This window comes from Spermophilus citellus (assembly GCF_964194105.1).
Source record: "Spermophilus citellus genome assembly, chromosome: 6".
In the NCBI taxonomy this organism is placed as follows: domain Eukaryota; kingdom Metazoa; phylum Chordata; class Mammalia; order Rodentia; family Sciuridae; genus Spermophilus; species Spermophilus citellus.
In genome coordinates, this window is record NC_138187.1 from 30,260,292 (window position 1) to 30,281,256 (window position 20,965).

Consider the following 20,965-nt stretch of genomic DNA (forward strand, 5'->3'; position numbering starts at 1 on the left):
CTGCTCGATTGGCCCTGCCTTGGACATCTGTCCCTGGAATTGCCTTTGGCCAATCTTTGTCCACTGACAAAGTCTGAGCTACAAGAGGGCAGGGGATTGTAAGTGCTGGTGCCTTTTTCTTTTTAGTCACAGCTTCTGGAGGCACAGTAGTGGCCTGACTCTTTTTCCCTGGGCAGTGATATAATCTTAGGGCCCACCTCCTGGTCATCTGCTCTCAGCATGGCATGAGACACCTCACCTGGCTCCTCAGGACACTGGGAAGGTGGCTGCTGAGGTTAAGGTCTGCGATGCCCCTTCTGGGTTCAGGATGAAACTGCCCTCTTTAGCCCCATGAGCCTGACTTGGTGGATTTTGGGGACTCTAAATCTCAACTATTTGCTTCCCAGACATACACTCCAGAGAAAACTTCCTAAATGGCCCCACTTCTTCCCCTTGTCTCTTTGTTCCTTATAGCAGACGAGCCTACTTCCTAATCCCTGAAACCTGAAAAAGAATGTCATCTTGCATGATGATGTGACTAAGATTTAAGAGATGGGGAGTGTTATGAGCTCAATTTGTGCCTCACAAATTCACTTTTTTTTTTCTTTTCCTCAGGGATTGAACACAGGGCCACTCAACCACTAAGCCACTTCTCCAGCCCTTTTTTGAATTTTATTTAGAGACAGGGTCTCACTGAGTTGCTTAGGGTTTGCTAAGTTAATGAGGCAGACTTTGAATTTGTGATCCTCCTGCCTCAGCCTTCAGAGCCACTGGGATTACAGGCATGCATCATCACGTGTCTGGCCCAAATTCACATCTTAAAGCCCTAACTCCTGGAACCTCAGAATGTGACAATATTTGGATATAGGAACTTTAAAGAAGTGACTAAGTTAAAATCCAATCCAATCTCACTGGTGTCCTCGTAAGAGGAAATCTGGACACACAAAGAGGCACCAGGGATAGAGCTCTGGCCTAGCAGAGGTGAGGCCTAGCAGAGGTGAGGCCCTGGGTTCCATTCCCAGCAGTGGGAGAAAAAAAAAAAAAAAAGATGGAGGGAGAGGCCATGAGCCAAGGAACACAGCTGGAAAAGAGCAAGGAAACAGATGCTCCCTGTTGCTTCTAAGAGAAATGCATCCCTGCAACCACCTTAATTTTAGCTCCAGAAGCCTCATTTTGGATTTTTGGCCCCTAGAACTGTAAGAAAATAAATTTATGCTTTTGTTTTTTCTGATGATGGAGATTGAACTCCAGACCTCACACATGCTAAGTGTCCACTCATGCACTTGAGCTACACCCCCAATCCCAATTTATGCTGTTTAAAGCCACTATCATGATGTGTAACAGCAGCTACAGGAAATGAACACTTTCCCGTTCCAACTGCTGTAAGCTCAGTATTGTTTTCTAAAAAGTTTGCTTAAAAGGCATTCTATGTCCCAAGCCCATCTGGCCTCCATCCCATCCCTTCACAGCTGCATTCTGGAAGCTTTCTGGGTCCCACTGGCCGTCAGTCCTCTTTACAGGTACATACCACACAAGGACCATAATCTGTGCTCGACTGCATTTTGGGGGCCCAGGCCCAGCCCCTACAGTGCTAATGGCAATCATCCACACACATGTAACTCGGTGAGAGGGGTTTCCTGAGCCTGAGAGGTGCGCCTCGGCACACATTGGGTCCATTTTCTGTACACTTATGGGGCCACACCCCACTATGGCCAGCTCAGGATATGGGAGGGACAAGACTTCTAGGGCAAAACTGAAACAACAGATCACCTTCCAGGAGTGTACCAGACTCAGTCTGTCTAATAAACATTTACTGATTCTTTGTCCCTAACCAACAATCTGCCCAGTGTCACAGAGTCCCCCTCTTCCCTTCTCCCCTCTCCTTTAGCATCTGAAGGAGGGCAGGTGGGCTGGAAGCTACTTTTTGAGGATCTGGTTTTATATTTTCCTGTGCTGTAGTTTCTCCTGCCTGGTTAGAGTGAGGTTATATCAGGCAATGCCATTTCTCACCATCTTGGCAGGGACCTTGGTGTTTCTTATTCATGGGAGTTGAAATATTAAAGGAGAGATAAAATGAGAACAGATAAAGGTCACAGAGGCAGAAAAGGATTCTGGGGACTGTAAGCATGTGGGTAACCCAGGCAAGAGATCCTTCTGGTGAGATGTGGGTTTTGCATCAGGCAGGATTAAGTGACATTTCTGTTTGTTTCATGTTAAGTTAGGCAGTTTGGCTTGGAGGACAGGATCCTATGGTAGGGCAAAAGATTTTTTTTTTTTTTTTTTTTGTGATGATAGTGTGACACTCCCAGCCTAAAGAGTAACTTAAGAATCAACTTGGAGCCAGGTGTGGTGGCTCACACCTGTAATCCCAGCTTCTCAGGAGGCTGAGGCAAGAGGATCATGAATTCAAAGCCAGATTAAGCAAAAGCAAGGTGCTAAGCAACTCAGTAAGACCCTGTCTCTAAATAAAATACAAAATAGTGCTAGAGATGTGGCTCAGTAGTTAAGTGCCCCTGGGTTCAATCCCTGGTACCAAAAAAGAAAAAGAAAGAAAAGAATCAACTTGGTAAAGTGGGAGAGTATATGCTTAACATGCACAAAGACCTGGGTTCAGTCTTCAGCACCACATGCTCACACACAAGAGAATCAACTTGCCCAATGCCCTAATTTTAGAGGTATAGAAACCAAAGCTCTGAAAACTAAATGACTTGCTCAAGGTCACATGGTCTTTTGGAGGAAACACCAGGATTAGCTCAGGTCTTCTAAATCCCCACTAGGCCTCTTCACTGCCCCGAGCTTCTGGATCCCCTGGGAATGGGGGTGAGAGGAACAGAAAGATATCAGGGCATCAAGGAAGGAGTGGAAAGCTAGGAGCAAGTACCCTACATTTCTCATTTAAAAATCCATTTTATTCAATTTGGAAAATGAGTACAAATCCCTGGGTATTTTTCTTGGTGGGGTTAGGGAACAGATGGGAAGAAGAGGATTGAGGCAAGGTAGGTGCATCACAGTGGCTGCCTCAGGTCCCTGCCTGGGGAGGTGACGGTAGGGTGGGGTTGAGCAGGGAGCTCAGGTCCGGAGGAACACCATGGTGAGGAGGCCTGGAGGTAGAAAAACAAAGAGAAAGTCCCAGGAGCAGCCCTCCCCTGGCCCCTGCTCCCCTTTCTCTACAAGTGGGCCTGGGTCACACTACTACTTGCTCACCTAAGACATAGGCTGCCACCAACTTTTGTCCCAGGGAGACGTGCAGGACTTGTGGCAGTTGGCTGCCAAGTTCATCCTGGAGTGGGAGCAGCAGGAAGGCCACAGAGACAATGCCCGTCATCAAAAAGAGGAGGAAGGAGCTGGTAGCCAGTTGCTGGCGGGGGTCTGGGAAACAAGGCTCATCAGCATTGACAGTCCCCTAACCCTCTCAACTTTGGTCCCTTTCTTCCCTCTGCCTCATTACTGTCTTCCATACATAATGCAGACCAGCAGAATTGCTCCATAGAGGTCTGTTGTTGAACTGAACTGAGCTGACACCTGATAGGAAGTATGATAGAGCTAAGGAAGAACTCTTTCCTCTAAGTAGAAACCAGAAACCAGAGAAATTGTAGTCTTTCTTCCCCTTAATACAAAATCTCAATTAGAAGTGTTTTCATCAAAAGGCAAAAGACTGGACCAGGAAACTTCTTCAAATTCAATTTAGCTCATTTCCAGAATAATGCTAGTTCCTCCCTCCAGACAGAATTCAAGAATCCCCATCTTCCAACTCACTCTCCTGCAAGTGTCTTGTCATGGGTGGTGCTGTCCAGGCAGGAGGCTCTGGGTTGGGTGTTGGCTGGGGCGGTCCCTGAAGTTCAAGGGGATAGGCTGGGGCCCGCAGAACTGAGGTGATGTCTTTGCGTCCCACCACTCTGCCCTCAGTCCCTTCCTCAGAAAGCTCAATGCGGAAGCGGTCCTGGATGTCATAGTGGCTGGGAATGGGGGCCACATGGCGAATCACACTAGCTCCAAGACAGGAGAGAAGCCCATTGGGAGGAAGTGAATGAGAAGTAGAAATTTAAGTAAATCCAGGTCTCTTCCCCAGGAACCTTTCCCTTAGTGACACAGAAGGTGGGGAAAACAATTTCAGGAAAACCCGGTCTCAGACCTAAGATAATAATTGGCAGCGACCCCTGGCTTCCATTAGCCTCCCCAACTCCCAACTCACATGTCAATGCAGGACTGAGGCTTCACATATCCTTCTGCATCAAAAACCGTGTATTTGGCAGGTGCTGTACACAGGACTGTGGGATAAAGGCATACAAAGAGACCCTAAATAAGTCTGGCCTCGGTGTAACCAGCGTCCCCTCTGCCTTCTATTCCAGCCAGGGATGGTTAGGATTCTTCTAGTAGCCAAAGGTGGGCATCTGGTCCTGCTCATCTGACTCTTCCAGCCCAACAACCAGCCCATTGAAGGACAACCCCTCAATGTCCTTCCACCAGCCCCCAGATCCCAAGCACGAGATGCCCATTCCTTCACCTCGGAAGCGAAGCGCGGTTCCCGTGGGGTTATAGAGGGTCAGCAGCTGCCGGGGTCCACTCCTTTGGTCCACCCTGAATACTAGATCCGGGGGAAAGACGAGGACCGGGACAACGGATCCTGAGGGAGGAGGGGCGCCCCGGGACCCCCGCCCAGGGGCCCCCGGACCCACCAGCTCCTGGTCCTGGGGCGCCCCACGGCGCATGCAGGCTCTTGGCGGTCGGACATCCGAGGGCAGAGCTCAGGGGGCAGGGCCTGGAGTCTGTGGCTGGGGGCGCGAGGGACGAAAGAGGACAAGACTAGATCGTTGCGTAAGGCCTGGACTGATTCCGTTGCTACCTCGAAACCCCGCTGGATGCGGCTCTCGCAGACCCAGGCCCAGGCCCCCCAAACCTCCCCTGCACAGTTCTGGTCCCGCCCCCAATCTTCACCTCGACGGCCACGCCTACCTCGCCAAACCCTGCCCCTTGTGGCTCCCAATCCGGTCCTTCTCTTCGGGCCCGGGTCGCGATCTCCTTATCCCTGCCCCGCTTCAGACCCCGCCTCTTCCGGGCTCTTCAGGGCTCCCGCCCAGTCTCTCTGGCCAGACTCCGCCCGCCACAGCGGCCACATCTGGAACTACCCTTTACGCCTCCGGCTCTCCGGGACACCTGTATCTACGATCCCTCCCCGACCTCGGCAGTGCCCGTCGAGCTTCCGTCTCCGAACGGCCTCTCGTGCTATGATGATCACCTTGTGGTCAAAGCACTTGCCAATCAGATGTGGCCAGACTGAGGGCGCCATCTTCCGGAGAGTCCCTTTTCACACTTCCGCCGTACGACCTCTCTCATTGGTCATGACAGCCTCATTTTCGCCTAACTTTACCGTGATTGGTGCCCTTAAAGACCTCACAGACACCTGGCGCAGGTGATTGGATTGGTCCTAGTGACGTAAGACTTTTAGGGCATCTCTTATTCTCTCTGGAGTCCCAAAGTAACTCTGGGAGGCGGAGCGGGGCTGAGTGCAGGGCTTTGTTCCTTCCTCCACCCTCAGACTGCCCAGATCGCTAGATCTCTTCCCTTCCTGCTCGGGCCTGGGAAATCACTTATATTTGCTCAGGGAATTAAGACTCGCCGAATCCTGCCGCTTACGTCATCCCATCGAATCTTTAACTTCTTTTTGCAGACAAGGACACAGCCTTGACAAGGTAAAGAATTTCACCGTACGCCACTCATTATTAGTGGAGGAAAAACTAAGTTGATCTTTTGGGAAAGCCTTCCTGGAGCACCTTACAACAAGTAGAACCCCGCCCCTCTTTGTCCCCTTATACTTTTGCTTCCTTTTATAAACACATATAGTGCCACTTGACATATTTTTCTCTCCTCCAATAGAATGTTCTTATTATAGAAAGGACTTTTGTTTTCTCCTGTATCTTTAAACAGTTCTTAGCATTTGGAATTAATAAATGAATAAGAGACTAGGATGAACTTTGATCAGAAGTCTGATTAAGATATGGAAGAGAATTCTGGAAAAAGGAAACAGTAAAGCCTGAAGAAGTGTATTAGAAGTAGGCAAGGAAAGCCCGGCTCTGTGGCGCAAGCCTGAAATCTCATTGACTCCGGAGGATGAGACGGGAGAATTGTAAGTTAAAGGCCGACCTCAGCAACTTAGTGAGACCCTGTCTAACAATAAAAAGGCTGGGAGATGGAGCCCAGTGGTAAAGCTCCCCTGAGTTAAATCCCCAGTACTGAAAAAAATAGGCAAGGAACCGTAAGGCATAAGGGAGACAGAAGAGATAAGGTGGAAAAGAGGATGTAGAATACCAAGAAACTTAGAACTTAGGATAGTAATTTGCATTTTATCCTGAGAACCATCAAGAGAGTTTTGAGCAAAGGAGTGATAGGACATTCCCCATACCCCCTCACCCCCACATTGCGATTGAACCCAGGGTGCTCTACCTCTGAGCTACATGCTCAGGCTTTTTTTCCTCCTAGCCCTTTTTATTTTTGTGGTGCTGAAGATTGAACTCAGGGGCATCTTACCACTAAAGTACATCCTCAGCCTTTTTATTTTGAGATAGGATTTCACTGAGTTGCCCAGGCTGGTCTCTAATTTGTGATCCTCTGGCTTCAGCCTCCCGTATAGCTGGGACTAAAGGCTTGTACCATCCAAGTGTAGTTCTTTTTTTTTTTTTTTTTTTTTGTGTGTGTGTGTGTGTGTGTGTGTGCTGGGGATTGAACCCCAAGGAAGCAAGCATCTACAATTGAGCCACATCCCCAGCAAGCCTGGCTCATTCCTAAAAGATTATACAGTAAAAACTTGTGGAATGAATAAATGAAATCTCCAAGGTGAGCCCCTAAACGATAGAAACAGACATGCAACATCTTCCTCAGTTGAGAAACATTTATTTGGATAAGAAAGGCAGCACATGAGCCTGGGGCTGCAGCTGGCCTGGCTCTCAGGCCTGAGACTCTGCAGCTTGCCTAGGTTGGGAAGAACACTTTCTCTTGCTGAGGTTGGTGAGGATCTGGTCCTGGCTGGGCCGGTGTTGAACCACGAAGCTGTCTGAAGGAATGATGGGACCTCTGTTCTCATCCACTTGGCCCATAATCAGATAATTGAGTCCTGGGGGAGGAAGGGTGGGATTGAGAACTCACATTGCTGATACCTTGTCAGGGTGTATTCTCAAGATTCCATGCCTATCATTTTAATGTGGCTAAGTGCCCCCTTTCCCATTCCCATCTCTGTTACCTTTCTTCATGAGGGGGCATGGCCTGCAGGGCACGTAAAACTTCAGGGGGGTGTCAGTGGGCGGAGAGGGCAGGTCTAGTCCTCCAGTTTTATAAGCACCAATGAGACTGACAGTGACAGTGAGACCCTCTCCTGGGCCCCGAACCATGGACTTCACTGTTGCAGTCACCACTGTGGGAGAATGGGAGTGAGAGATGAAAAGACAGGAGGCCAGGGCAGGTGTGAAACCAGAAGGGGACTATAGTTAGAGGAGCTGGAAGGGCAGGGGAGGGAGATGGGTCTTCTTACCAAGATCACTGGCACAGAAGTTGCTCTGCAGTGTGCCTGTCCTCCGGCATTGCTTTGGGCAAGGGACACTGGGTGTATCTAGGAGGGAGGGGTACTGTTTGTGGAAGGACCACTTTTCCCCATAATAGTCCCATAGGTTTGAACCCCTTCAGAGCTCTCTTCACCTTTGGTTCTCAGCACCCAATACCAGCCATTGGCAGGAAGGAGGCTCTAGTGAGTGCTGAATAAATAAGCCAAGGAAGAACTATCCCCTCCCCCAGCTGGTAATGGGTATTGACCCCAGGGGTGCTACATCCCCAGCCCTTTTTATTTTTGAGACAGGGTCTCACTAAATTGTCAAGGCTGGCCTGGAACTTGGCATTCTTCCTGCCTCATCCTCCTTCGTCACTGGGATTAGTCAGGATTACAGACATATATCATAGGTCGGCTAAGGAAGAACTTTTTGAAACAGTTCTGTTCAGTTCACATCCTCTTCTTCACCCTTCCTAGACTCACCAGGGCCCAGTGGAGTTGCTTGGGCTTCAGGTGAGACCTCTGGCTTCTCTCCAGGCTGGAGTTTGGGCTTGGTGGGTGGCTTGACTTTGGGCCTAGCTCCAGGTTTTGGGCCAGGGCCTAGAGATGGGGGACCTGGCCTGGTGTCCTTCCCTGGGTTTGGGGCTGGCCCCTTTTCAGCAGTGCCTCGTGGCACGGTCCTGTAGGAGGCTGAGAAGCCGTCGGCGGTGACACTGAGATCTGAGACGAACTGGACCAGAAGCTCATTACCTTCTGAGGAGATGGGGCTGCGGGCAATGGGCCATCAGGAGGTATTAGAGCAGGCTGTGCACCCCTCTCCCTCCCAGTCTGGTGGTCTTTTGATCTCTGCTCCTCAGTTGTCTGCATTAGTTTCCTGACTTCACAGAATCCCCATTCATCTCCTAGTCTCTGGATCCACAGACCCCAGACCAAGCCTGCTCCTTGTCCACTACTTGTTCTTTGCTCTGGTTTGGAGCCCAGGAGCTCAGATCCCACCCCTCAGCCGAGTTCCATCCCTCAAAGCCCTGGCCAAGCCAAGCTGACTCACCCAGAGAAGCGACTCTCACCCAGTGAAGTGAAGATGCCCTGGCCACCGCCCACCTAGGTTCTGCCCCCTCACCCAGGGGATGTGTCGCCGCAGAACTTTCCCAGCCTCTTGGCATCATCATTCACTGCTCCGTTGAACACGCTGACCGAGTCATAGCGGCAGTAGGTGTCTGGCTCCAGGTCAAACTTCCCGAAGGTCAGCGTGATCACCTGGTGGAGGTGAAGGCTGTGCTGGGGGACTGCTCCTGGTGCCTCCCAGGTGCTTGCTGGAGTCTTATCCACTCCCTGCAGCCCTCTGAGCCCCTCCCTTAAGGCATTCTCACTGCTGCTCCTGCTTGGAAGGTCATGCACTCCCACGGTACCCTGCAGGAGTGTCCATCACCTGCTCACTAGGGAGAGACTCCCACCTGCATAGCACTACACAGTTTGCTAATACCTTGTACCTAGCTCTCCTCCTAAGACTTGTCACAGTTTGTAATTTTAGCTTTTGTTTGAATGCAAGCAGGGTCTGGGTCTGGTTTTGATCCCCAGTTTAGGGCTCCAGACACAAAATGTTAAATAAATCTTCACTGGCTGCATGTTGGAGGATGCTGCCTGGGTCCCCTTGGGCAGCTGGGACTAGGATGCAGTACCTGGTCTGGGGGTGCGATGATGTGCCAGGAACAGCTGATGCCAGGGGGGTAATCAGACTCTGGCCAATTGGGCGTGGTCAAGGTTCCCTGTTCCTTCTCCATCCGCCCCCCACAAAACTGGTGCTCTGGGGAGGGGAGAGAGGGGCAGGGGTGGGGGGCGGTGGAAACCCTCGGTCAGCTCCAGAAGAGCTCTAGGCTGGGAGCCAGCAGGCAGCTGGGATGTCTGGGTCTCAGGATGAGTGGACAAGAATCAGGGCAGGAGAGAGGGGGGAGGTTAGCAGAGAGGGGCTGGGAGGAGCAGGACAGTCTTGGGCCACAGGGCCCTGGAGGCGGGCAGGAACTGGCTGGATGTGCTCCCTTCTTGCCCCTCCCCTCCCCACTGCCACACCGTGCCTCTTCCCCTGGGAGATCCCATCTCCCCGACCCGGCAGAAGAGTCCCCTCTGCAGGCTGGAGAGCCCCCACGCTTTGAGGGTGCCCTCTAGTTGGCCTCTTTGGGGAGGTCCCTGCCTGAAACATTTCCAGGGAATTTCTGCTGCCAGGAGGGGGTGATGGGACCGCAATCGGGAGCCCAGGGCTGGGTGTAGGGAACTCCAGGTCGGGGGAACCTAGTCCCCCAGCCCTGGGATGCCCCCTCGCGCCCGTCTGAAGGAGCCCGATTGCGGACGGGGGCGGGCAGTTACTCACCGTCCCAGTAACCCCAGGCCGCCCATTCCACCCGCGGGTCCATGACCCATTTCCGCCTCGAGCCTGGGGGGGGGCCTGGAAGAGGGGTGGGTGGGAGCGGGAGGGGGAGAGAAGACCGGGAGGAGGGACTGAAGGGGCGGTTAGTGAGGAGAAAGGGCAAGAGAGTACTGGTGGCCCTAGGCTCAAGGCGCAGGGTCCTCTGGGGGTTGAGGTTAGGGCTGGGGTGGGACCTGCACGGGGCGGGGCCAGGAGGGGGAGGAGGAGGTGAGGGAGGCTCACCGGTGCCTGAGGTGGCCCGCCCGCTGTACCAGAGCAGGAAGCCTCGTCCTCCTGTGCCCTCGTCGGCTGTCATCCTCAGGGTGACCTGGTTGCCGGGGGCGACTAGGGGCGCTGGCCTGAAGGTCCCGCAGAAGCGTCCAAGCCGCTGGCCAGAGGTTCCAGATCCAGCAAAGACTTCCAGAGCATCATAACGGCAGGAGGGGTGCAGCTCCAGGTCGAAGACACGGAAGGAGAGAGACACAGTCTGGCCCTCAGGGACCTGATGGTGGCGCCGGAGACAGGGGACCCACAGAGTTAGACTACACACAACCCTGACAGAGGGCATCTCCCCTTCCACAAGCATTTTCTACTGAAATGGCCTGGACTAGAAGGGACCTCATTCAGGTGCAGAGCAAAGGGTCTGGGCTCTGCAACAGCCTATGGTCTCAGGAGATATTAGCAAAGACAGAAAGGAAGTTGGGAGTAGGGAATCAGGATTGGAGATATGAATTAAGAATTAATTAATTCTGGGGCTGTAGCTCAGAGGCAGAGCGCTTGTCTAGCACATGTGAGGAACCACATGTGCTTAGCATCACATTAAACAACAACAAAAAAGACGGCATGTTGTTTATCTACAACTAAAATAAAGTGCAGGGCACTTGTTATTTGTAAGGACTAGATGCCCTCAGTGAGCAGAGGGAGAGCAGCGCTTGGAAGATGGTGCTTGGCAGGGGGCACTCCTTGCCTGGGAGACTTTGATAAGGGGACAGTGATCAGAAGGGCTTTCTCACCGTTATTGTCCAGATGCACTCCTTATTGGGGGGGTAGAGGTTGGGAAAGCCCTCACTTGCCACGTAACCCGACTCCCCAGTCACATCCCCTCCGCACAGGAACACAGGTCTGGAGAACAGAAGAGGTGTCAGGAGTGGGAAGTAGTTGAGATAGGGATGGGTTAATGATGGGAGGATGGGTGATGAAGGAGGCCAAAGGGATCCTGAGGAAGCCTCAGCAGGCTGACTTGCTACTCCAGATTCCTGCAGACAGGAGAAAAAAGTGGGAACAGCAACTGGACCATCCCTCCAACCCCCCAGAGGCCCCACCCCCACCCCAACAGGAATTCCCGGAATCCTTCTCAGCCTCCCTTCCTCACTACTCTCCCCCCTTACCCTGCCTGGCAATCTGGGACAGGAGCCGCCTAACTACTTCCAGATGTGGACAAGCCACGAGGCTGTAGGGGGGAGGGGGCGGAGAGATGCCGGGAGTGGCAGCAGGCAAAGGCCCTCCAGTTGGACCTGGAGACCAGGCTCCCTGCGCTCCCACCTTTGCCCTGCTCCTGTCCTGCTGGCTAGAAGTATCTGACACCCAAGTCTCTGCTCATTACCCCTTCAACCCCCCACAATCTGATTCCTTTCTGGAATCCAGATGTCAGCTACCAGGCAAGTTGGGGTCTTGGCTCTGACTTCAAGCTTCATGGGGGCCCATGGGTCTGGCTGGTGGGGGAGACTTAGGAGGGTGAAGGAGTGGAAGACTGCTCCTGCAGCAGAGGGGGAGGACTTAGGCATAGGGTGGTGGTGGTGGGAAACCTGGGGGGCTGTTAGCAGAAGAACCCAAAAGACTCACAGGCATTACCGTGCCTCCGCACCCCCAGAAGAGTCAGGGTTTTGAAGCTCAATCCAGCCATCTGGAAGATGCCGAGACCTACCTGGTGTAGTTAGGGGTCTGGCCCTGGGCAAGAGGCAAGAAGGGCAGCAGAGCCCAGGCCGTAAGGAGGGGCCCCAGAAGGGAGGCTGGGGCAGCAGACAGCATGGTGGGGGGAGTGTGCTGGGGTCCTCAGCCGGAGGCAGCAGCTGAGTTCAGCAGCAGCAGAAGCAGCAACAGCAGCAGCGGCGGCAGAGGATAATCAGTGCCAGATGAGGCAGCACCGGGTGTGTGGGCGTGGGGACTGGCCAGCAGGGCGGGCGGCAGGAAGGCGGGACAGGGAGACAGCTGGGACAGTGGTGAGTCCTGGGGCCTCTCTAGGTCTAGTACACATCATGACCTAAGGAGGAGGTGGAGCAATGAGGGGCAGAGGGAGTATCATCCATGCATGAAGTAATGTCATCTGGAACCCCACTCTGTCCCGTGTCCGAGTACCTTGTAAGCACAGCTCTGGACCTTCCTGGGGCTCTGTTCCATACTTCCCCACCATACACCCTGCTTCCTCAGAACCCAGATGAGTTCTTCCTGTGTCTTCCACCCAAATAATTTCTCTAGCCTCTTGGCCACCCTCAGCCCTAGCCAGCTTTCTACCATACATTTCTATGGCCTTCCCTCTATCTCTGGGCCAGACAGGCCAGGGAGGAAGAATTCTGCACACCCATTCTCTCTTCAAATAACTGAAGTACAAGAGAGTTGGAGGCATGGAGTGTCCCTCTTACTAAGGAAAGAAGGGAAAGAGTAGTAAGGCAAAGAAAGGATACAGGAGACCAGGCCTGGGAATAAAACAGGAGGGAGAGAGGAGGGGACTGACTTCCCTGGAATTAGGGCCATGGGTAAGGGAGCTTTACAGAGTCAGAAGTGGCCCCTAAGGATGGAGAAAACACCTGTAGAGAGGATCCAAACTGGGGGACTAAGCAGTGTATGTTGACTGAGTTGTTCCTGAAAGTGGGGCCAGGGCTTCAAAGTCAAAAAGACCTGGTGAAGTCTTGAGAGTAAAGCTGAGGACTCAGGTGCCATCAGCTCTTAAGCAACAGAGCCTGAGCTGCTCCTGCCCTCCTTTATCCACTGGGTGGGCACTGTCCCCATCCTCTGCCCAATCCCCCCCAGGCTCCAGGGTTCCAAACGGGGCCTCGCTTCAGCCTTTTATTCTATTTGTCCATCAAATCTCTTGTCCATGATAGTCAGACTGGAGGCCCCTCCTGGGCAGCCCCCTGAACATTTTACAAAAGAGTTCCCTGCCCTACCCCCTGTGACCCATCCCCACATGCACACAGTGTTCACTGTCACCACTCCATCTCTCCTTAGCCCCTGGCCCGGGGCCAGACTCCCTCCAGGGGTGAGGTTGGGAGAGGGGAATCAGCTCTCAGGGGTTGATGGGCCTGGGCCAACACCACCAGCAGCCCTCTGCAGCATGTCTAGGGCCTCCCAGAAGAAATCCTTCTGTGCGGCCATCAAGGGCATCCAGCCCACGATCTCCTTCATCTTCTCCATGCGGTCCTGTAAGGTGGGGCAACTGTGGATCTGGCTGAGGTACTCCTCACAGGCCCGGGCTGCCCCCCCAGGGTCCTGGGGGCCTCCAGTCCCCAGGCTGGGTTCAGGGCTCCCCACCACCCTGCTGGCTGGCAGGTCCCTATAGGCAGGGTAGTGCTCGATGTCATGGCTAGACAGCATGTAGAGGCACTCTCTGGTGGAGCAGAGGGAACAGGCACACAAAGGAACCTAGGAGGAAAGAAGGGGTGTGGGGTTATGCTCCTGGCTCCTAGAAAGCTGGGCTAATCCACTGTTATATTCACCCTCTCAGACCAGCCCTGAGCCAGCAAGTGAGCTACAGCTGGCTCTCTGCCAAGGTATGCAAGGTTGGACAAGGCCAGCAGGGTCTGCTAAGGGAGAGAGCCATGGAGTGGCTGGAAAGGGAGTTGGAAGGTGCTGAGGAAATGGGACCACTGGGTCCCTGTAGGGGTCCCAGCTATAGTCCTATGGGCTACCTGGCTCTATTACTCGTGCCCCCACTGGTTGCCCGTTGCCTCACTCTGCTCTGACCTTGACGTGGAGCTTGACGAAGGAGGCACTCCCCTTAGGCCAGCCAGGGAGGCGGCCTCCAGCCCCACAGCCGCAGCCCAGAAGTTCCTTGCTGAAGTCCGAGCCCTGGCTCAGCACCAGGGAATGGTTGAGGCCGCACCACAGGGCAATGGGGCATTGCAGATAATGTACCTAAAGACACATGGCCAGGGTCCTTGATGGGGGAATCTCAGGGGGTTGGGGAGCCCAGATCAGAGAAGGTTAACTAGGAGGCTCAGGGCTGAATGTAATTAAGGGAGGGAAGAAATGGGAGTCTGCTCTCCTCCTCCAAGAGGTCTGCACTGCCAAATGCAGAATAGCAGTAATCTGTCCCTTCTTGGTACCCCTGTAAGCCTCCAACAATCTAACCATATGGGGTGTCTGGTACTTCTGTGGGTACCTCATCTTTGCTCCCCCAAAAAAAAGCTCTTGTCTGAGGCTGGGGCCTGCTATCTACTCTACTCCCTCATTTTCAGGCCGCAGGTCTGTGCCATCCAGCCTTGTAGCCTCAGCAGGGAGTAGCCTTCCTCTTTGAGAGTTGAAGCCTCCTCTCCCTTCCTGGGCAATTCCATATTAGCCCCAAGGAGACATTCCTTCTACTATCCCTCCTGGCCTCTAGCATTTTCATTTGTCCCATCATTATCTTCAAAAGTGGCCACACTATTTTGAAAAAAGACCACCTGATTTCTTTTGCATCGCCCCCCCCCCCCAATGCAGAATTGGTTATGAGACCAGTCTGAGGTTGACTGTTCCTGTTCCTTACCATGGCTAGACTTTCCTGAACCTCCTTTTGATCTGGCTTCTCTCCCTATGACTCTACTGACATGTTCTTTCCAAAGGCATTTAGTCTCCCAGCTGCTAAATCCCAGGACTTCTCATATGTTCATTCTCCTGAGACTATTAGAACTTTAATTCCAAAGACATGAGTAAGTAATTTAGGGTCACTAAAGGAAAAATGACAATGTATTGGCAAGCAAAAATTTTAAAATCACTGGAAATCCCACTACCAACTATTAGCATCTGCTGAATATTCTTCATTTCTGACTGAACAAATACACATAAATTACATATTTTTGAACAAAAATGGGATGGTACTATATAATCAGTATCATAAAGATTTTATTTTGTATGTTTTGTGGCACTTGGGATTGAAACCAGGGCCTACACATGCTAGATAAGTGCTTTACCACTGAGCTATATCTCCAGCCCTTTCTATTTTGAGACAGGGTCTCACTGAATTTCCCTTGCTATCCTTGAGCTTGTTATCCTCCTGCCTCAGCCTCATGGTATTACAGGTATGTGTCACCACACCCAACTCTTCAGGTTTTTTTTCTACCTAAAAATATGGAACAACCATCTTTCCATGTCAGTAATGGAAAGTTCCTATATTGCCACACTGTGACCATTACCACCCTTCTCATGTACTTCATTTGAAAAGAAACTTTCTGCTCTCATGACTTTTGGAGTGTGCATTAGAGGGGCATGCCTCCTGTTCTTTTCTTCATTTCCCTGCCTATCATTATGATTATTGCCCACATTTGCTTTTGTCATTTCAACCTTGTTTCAATGTGGAATCTTATAGCCAGCTAGATATTTCCAACTTAATACTTTCCTCTCACAGAAAAAAAGCTAAATTCACACTCTTTCCTCAAAGCAGTAATCAGTTTCAAGGGCCTGTTTTTATTTCTTCTAAAACATCTCCTATACCCACCCATTCCTTTTCATTTTCACTGCCACGTACCAGCCAGCCCAGGTCCTTGTCTCAGGCGCTGCTTTCCCTTACCAGCTTCCTGGGAGGCTGCCTGCTCTGGAGCTCCATTGCACTATGGTCAGCTGACCAGTTTGGTCACCCCTTGGTGACCACCTTCTGTTCCAGAACCTGCAATGATTCTTTTCCCATGTCTACCAGGCTTGCAACTATACTGATACCACCTCATATTCTCACTGATTTCCAACATACCCTCCCTTTAACCAGGCCAATCTTTCAATGGTCTCAGGTATGTGCAAGATTCAACCCTGTCCCCATCCTCAGAACAAAAACTACCTTTCCCTATCCCCACCTGAACCCTATATAACCCATAAGACCCGGCTGGCATCTCACTTCTTCTAGTTACCCTAGCCCACCCAGGTCCCCCAGTCCACACCTTCACCAAATTCCCATTACAGTGACAGCATGCACCACACAGAATGGACATCCTAGTACCAACCCTGGTTAAGCTTATGCAACAATATCACAGGCATTACCCTAATGATTGGCTTAACTTTCCTGGGGAGGAGAAAGTGAATTCTGTGGAAACTGGAGAAGTGGATAGATGCAGGGATTAGGAAATTGGAGGAAGAGGGTTGGGATGAAAACTACTGGGGAACGATCTTACCTGTGTGGGTTCCCCTCGATCCATTTTGTCCCCTGTTCCCAATTGCCCATATCTGTTATTTCCCTGCATAAAGATTCGGCCAAATTCATCCACCAGGCCAAGGTGATTGTAGCCAAGAGCACAGAATAGGATCTAGGATATAAGAGAAAAAGAGCAGGTGGGCCTTGGGCTCCCTCCAGAGGAACCATGAGCTCAACTGCTAACCTGCCATCCCCCAAGCTCATCTCTTTTGGCCTTACCCTCTATGTTACCCCACTCCTTGAGTCCCCTGCCCCTCTCTGATCAATCATTTAATTTCGGTCCATATTTCAGGCCCTTGGTGTCTTCCAATCCCTAAAGCCCCATCCCTCTGGTCTGCCCCATCCCTCCAGATCCTACCTTGGCAGGCAGTGAGAGAGCGAGTGGCATCTGCTGGTCCAAGGGGTCAAAGGCTTGAAGGGTCCCAAAGAGATCACGATACACCCCTGGGGTATGCACCTCAAAATACACTCCCCCCTGGTCTGGGGGGTCGGGAGCCCTCAGCTCAGCAGCTTTGGGCACCCGTTTCCTAGGGATAAGCCCCCACCTGGGATGAAAACTGCAAGATCCAGGGAGTCTCATACTCGCTAGAAATGCATCAGCTCTGATGCCTGGGAACCTAGACATATCTTTTCACTAGGATGCCCTAAGGGGTTTATGCCACAGAGCTGGAATAAGGGTTAGGGGTGTCAGCATTTGGAAGGGCTATTAAAGGTTGGGATCTTGAAAGGAAGTGAGATGCTTCTTACCTGTGATGTAGAGGGTACTGCTCTGGTTGGAAGCCATGCAGGTCACACGCAGGTGAGGCAGGCAACGGGACACTTTCCTGAGGGCCAGCTGAACTGTGTAGGAGCGTGGCTGGTCCAGCTGGGTCTCATTCACTATCAAAGAGTAGATCTTTCCTTCCTCTGGGGAATGAGGGTAGTCATACAATTATGTGGGGGAGGGGGCATATCAATATCCAAATCAATGCTCAATGGACTCCTTAAGCCATGCAGGGTGAAACATTTACTGCCCTAGAATGGGGTTGGAGAAAAAAAGATAGACATGGGGTTGGGGTTGTGGCTCAGCAGTACAGCGCTCGCCTAGCATGGGCGAGGCCCTGGGTTTGATCCTCAACACCACATAAAAAAATAATAAATAAACATAAATAAATACTATATATATATATTATATATATATATATTTTATATATATATATATATATATATATATATATATATATATTTTATATATATATATATATAAACTAGACACAAAATAAAGGAAGAGAGGCCTCAAGTCCCTCAGGCACCAATTGCAAAAATACATCAGGAAGTAGTTCAGCATGAGAGATGGGGAGAAAACGTAAGCATTAGATATGGCAGAATCTAATTTGTTAGGAAGAATGAAGTCTGGGGACTTAGGGCCCTGCCTGGCATTCAGAAGTCCACAGGAATTCAGACTTGAGGGTGTGGTCAAGCATAAAGGATACTGGGAAGTGGAGGACAGCTTGGTGTATATTAAAGTGAGGTCCCTGGCATGGAGGTTGGGGAGATTAGAATTTTAAAAATTAGGCATTCACTAGAGCAGTGGTTTCTGGACTTTTTTTTGGCAGCAGGGCCCTTTATTCGTATAAAATAGGATGCAGAGTTCTAGACTGGGAGTGAGATAAAGGTGAAGCTATTTGGATTGAGAACCAGAACAGGTGGCATGTGGATCCTGAGAGGCTTCATTCCTGTCCCCTGCAGCAGGTCTTGAAGAATCTGCAGGACACATTTACTAAACATTGCTTCAGGCCATACCTGTGAGGAGCAATAGAGCCCGTTGGGTCTCCTGACCAACCAGCACAATCTGTTTGAAGCTCATGGAGTGGTGGAATGTCATCTTGAAGACCCGCTGCCCGCTGGACTGCAGATAGACCTCCACGCAGTCACAGGCCCGACTGCTGGTTGTGCCTACCACTCCTGGCTGCTCCCGAGTGGCCAAGACGTAGAGGTATTTACGGTAAACTGTGTCACATCTTGGGTCTGAGGCAAACTGTGGAGATAGATGAGGGATCTATGGCCTGGGAAAGGGATGGGGCTGGAGCAAGTGAATCCTGGGGTGGGAGCAGAGGTATTTGCATCCAGGTTTGGAAAATAAAGACTTGTTTTCAGGTTCCTGGTAAGAAAGGGTCAGTGTCCTAACAAGGGCACCCTAGGACTGGGGCCTCAGGGCCCTGGAGGAGGGGGTAGGTTCTTAGCTGCCACAGTTCTGCTACTCACATCCTTGGCTCCACGACATAATACAACATAGCGGCAGGCCCGCTTCCACTGGATCTGGCCAAGGGTGGAGGAGACCAGTGCGTTTTTAAGGAAGAAGAGGGTCCCCACGTAGTCGAGAATGAAGACATGATCCTTGGTGGGCAAAAAACGGCGGTAGCCATGGGCTAGAAGGGGGGCCACACTCTTGCTGAGACATCGGCGGCGGCCACCAAATGCCTGAAAATACAGGCCCTTCGTGTCTGGAGAAGGGAAGTACATAGAAGGTTATGTGGATAGGTAAACTAGATTTCTCAGACATCTTAATATTTAGCTTTTCCTCATCCCTAGGACTGGGGAACAGGTTCCTTTCCAAAGGAGACCTGGAAAGCTTAGATTATACCCCATATTTTCCCCGCCTCAGCCCAGGGTCAGACACATGCTTTTAAATAAGCACCTCTTTGGTCTGACCTTGCATCAGAGTCATCAAGGAAACATAAGAACAAATCCATAGAAATGAGGCAGAAAGAGAAGTGAAAAGGAATGACCAAGAAAGGCCAGTAACCTTCCCTCACCCCCAGCTGTGGATCTGTTTTCTGGATCAGTCTTCTCCCCTAATCTCCCTGTGTGTGAAAGAAGTAATTGGATAGGGGCTCTCTGGAGTGGCAGGGGTTTACAGTATGGTTCTCAAGCTAGGGGTGATTTTGTCCCTTGGAAGACATTGGTTGGTACAACTAGGGGAGTTGCAACTGGAACCTAGTGGGTAGAGGCCAGAGCTGCCCCTAACATCCCCACAGTGCACAGGAGCCCCACAATGAAGAATTACTTCACCCAAACTGTCAATGGTGACAAGGTTCAGAATCCCTGGTTTAGAAAAGGAAAACTCCAGCTTTGGGGAATAGATTTAAAGAGCTGGTGTATGGAGGGAGACTTGGCAGGGATGCTAATGGGGGCAGTGGGAGGGAAGGATGTATGTATATATTGGAGGGTGGCCCCAGAGCCTTATAGGAAACTCAATGGACTATGTTTGGATCTGATAAGTTTCTTCCAGAGAAAAGGGCTGGGAGGTTGACAGGGAGTGCAGAGGTCAGCAGGCAACTTTACAGAGCAGGAGGTTTCCCAGAATAAGAAAGGATAGAAGCAAGGAGGGAGGTAGGTGCTGGGGAAGGTGTACAGTTAAGAATGGCAGCTCTCTTCCAGGGCCGGACCCCAGAACCCTGGTCTCGAAGGCGTGGACTGAGCCTGCGGCAGATGCGTCTCCACACTCCCTCAGCATCGCACACTTCATGGAAGTAGTGGCAGGTCTGGCCTAGGGCGACTACATCTCTGACTGGGAGGAATGAGATGATATGCTCCACCTGGAGGCAGCAGGGAGGAAGTGGAGGTCACTGGGAGCCCCTAGTGGCCTGGCCCCCAGTCCTTCATTCTCAATACTTCAGCTCCTAAGACTCACCAGCTCTGGGGGAAACAACTGAACAGAAATAGGATTCCCTCTTCCCTTCTTCTCTTCACCCCCTGGCTCTGGGCCACAAGAAGGACAGCTCCGCTTCACCTGCAGAGGGAAAGGGGAAGTATGGGGGGTCCTGTGAGGGCCCCACCTCTTTTTCTCCCTGCTCTTGACCTGTCTTTCAAAAATTCCTGTTGGGGTTCATCTGACTCCAGCTCTGTGCTGTCAAATCCTCCCATCTCTCTCCAGGACCCTGGGCCAACCCTCCCTGTCTGCTTTGTTCTTTGACATAACCCATCCCCAGATCTCTTGCTGCCATCATCTCCCTGCCCTTCCCTTGCCTTGCCACCCCCTCACCCTGAGCCCCTCCTCCCGTCCGCACAGCCCGGTCAATTTTTGCAGCTTTTGTCTCCGGCTTCTCCTCACCATCCTGCCTGTCCCCTCCCTGCTCCTGCCCTCATCTCTCCGGGCCCCTTGGCCCCCCGTACTCAGCTCCCTGGCCCCTGTCCTGGCTGCCTTTCCCACACCATGTCCCCTGCCTGGGCTTGGGGGACCTCTGGGGCCCCTCTACCTCCTAGGCCCCTCCCCCATGGAGTCTGGGACAAACAAACCTCTCTATGACCTCATTGTCTATGACCTGTTTGCTTTAACCTGGACCACGGACCTGGCTCCTGGGTTCTAGATCAGCTCTAGCTACTGGAATGCTCGTGAGCTTTGCATTTTACTAGAGAAATAAAGTGTAAACTACTGGTAGATGAGGCCTTGACTTTCAGGGAATAGTAGGAGATTTTCCATATTTCATATTTTCCATCGGTGTTTCCTAACACTGATGAATCCTCCACATCTCAGCAGGCTGGGGCCTCCAGGCACTTCAGTTTAAGAGTATAAACTCAGAAAAGGAAAAAAAAAAAGAAAAAAAAAAGCATAAACTCAATTTTATAGGTGAGGAGGAAAGAGGACTCTGCTCTGACTACTTTGCTCACAAAGGCACATAGCAGATGAATGTGGGAA

The 20,965-nt window shown here is 51.5% G+C and overlaps 3 protein-coding genes across 5 annotated transcripts; all 3 read right to left on the reverse strand.

The window, feature by feature from the left end:
- Positions 1-2,902: 2,902 nt before the first annotated feature.
- On the reverse strand, positions 2,903-5,183 carry MOSPD3 (motile sperm domain containing 3). Of its 2 annotated transcripts, XM_081297731.1 has the most exons (6): positions 4,933-5,183; positions 4,484-4,751; positions 4,172-4,247; positions 3,736-3,965; positions 3,184-3,348; positions 2,906-3,080 (listed from the first exon to the last, which is right to left on the reverse strand). In XM_081297731.1, the coding sequence occupies exons 2-6, from the start codon at positions 4,686-4,688 to the stop codon at positions 3,049-3,051; spliced, it is 708 nt and encodes a 235-aa protein (XP_081153857.1). In that variant the 5' UTR covers positions 4,689-4,751; positions 4,933-5,183; the 3' UTR covers positions 2,906-3,048. The 2 variants fall into 2 exon arrangements, with proteins under 2 accessions (XP_081153858.1, XP_081153857.1); XM_081297732.1 differs by lacking the exon at positions 4,933-5,183 and having other exon boundaries at positions 2,903-3,080; positions 3,736-3,935; positions 4,484-4,921.
- A 1,664-nt stretch (positions 5,184-6,847) lies between these two features.
- PCOLCE (procollagen C-endopeptidase enhancer) lies at positions 6,848-11,980 on the reverse strand. 2 transcript variants are annotated; one of them, XM_081297723.1, is made up of 10 exons: positions 11,839-11,980; positions 10,928-11,036; positions 10,158-10,416; positions 9,879-9,953; positions 9,193-9,317; positions 8,634-8,770; positions 7,997-8,280; positions 7,502-7,579; positions 7,214-7,384; positions 6,848-7,087 (listed from the first exon to the last, which is right to left on the reverse strand). In XM_081297723.1, the coding sequence occupies exons 1-10, from the start codon at positions 11,940-11,942 to the stop codon at positions 6,921-6,923; spliced, it is 1,509 nt and encodes a 502-aa protein (XP_081153849.1). In that variant the 5' UTR covers positions 11,943-11,980; the 3' UTR covers positions 6,848-6,920. The 2 variants fall into 2 exon arrangements, with proteins under 2 accessions (XP_081153849.1, XP_081153850.1); XM_081297724.1 differs by lacking the exon at positions 9,879-9,953.
- A 1,200-nt stretch (positions 11,981-13,180) lies between these two features.
- On the reverse strand, positions 13,181-20,497 carry FBXO24 (F-box protein 24). Its single transcript, XM_081297733.1, has 10 exons — positions 20,312-20,497; positions 19,961-20,059; positions 19,682-19,865; positions 18,532-18,770; positions 18,070-18,304; positions 17,035-17,193; positions 16,646-16,767; positions 16,268-16,399; positions 13,875-14,045; positions 13,181-13,553 (listed from the first exon to the last, which is right to left on the reverse strand). The coding sequence occupies exons 1-10, from the start codon at positions 20,381-20,383 to the stop codon at positions 13,191-13,193; spliced, it is 1,776 nt and encodes a 591-aa protein (XP_081153859.1). The 5' UTR covers positions 20,384-20,497; the 3' UTR covers positions 13,181-13,190.
- Between the last annotated feature and the right edge of the window lie 468 nt (positions 20,498-20,965).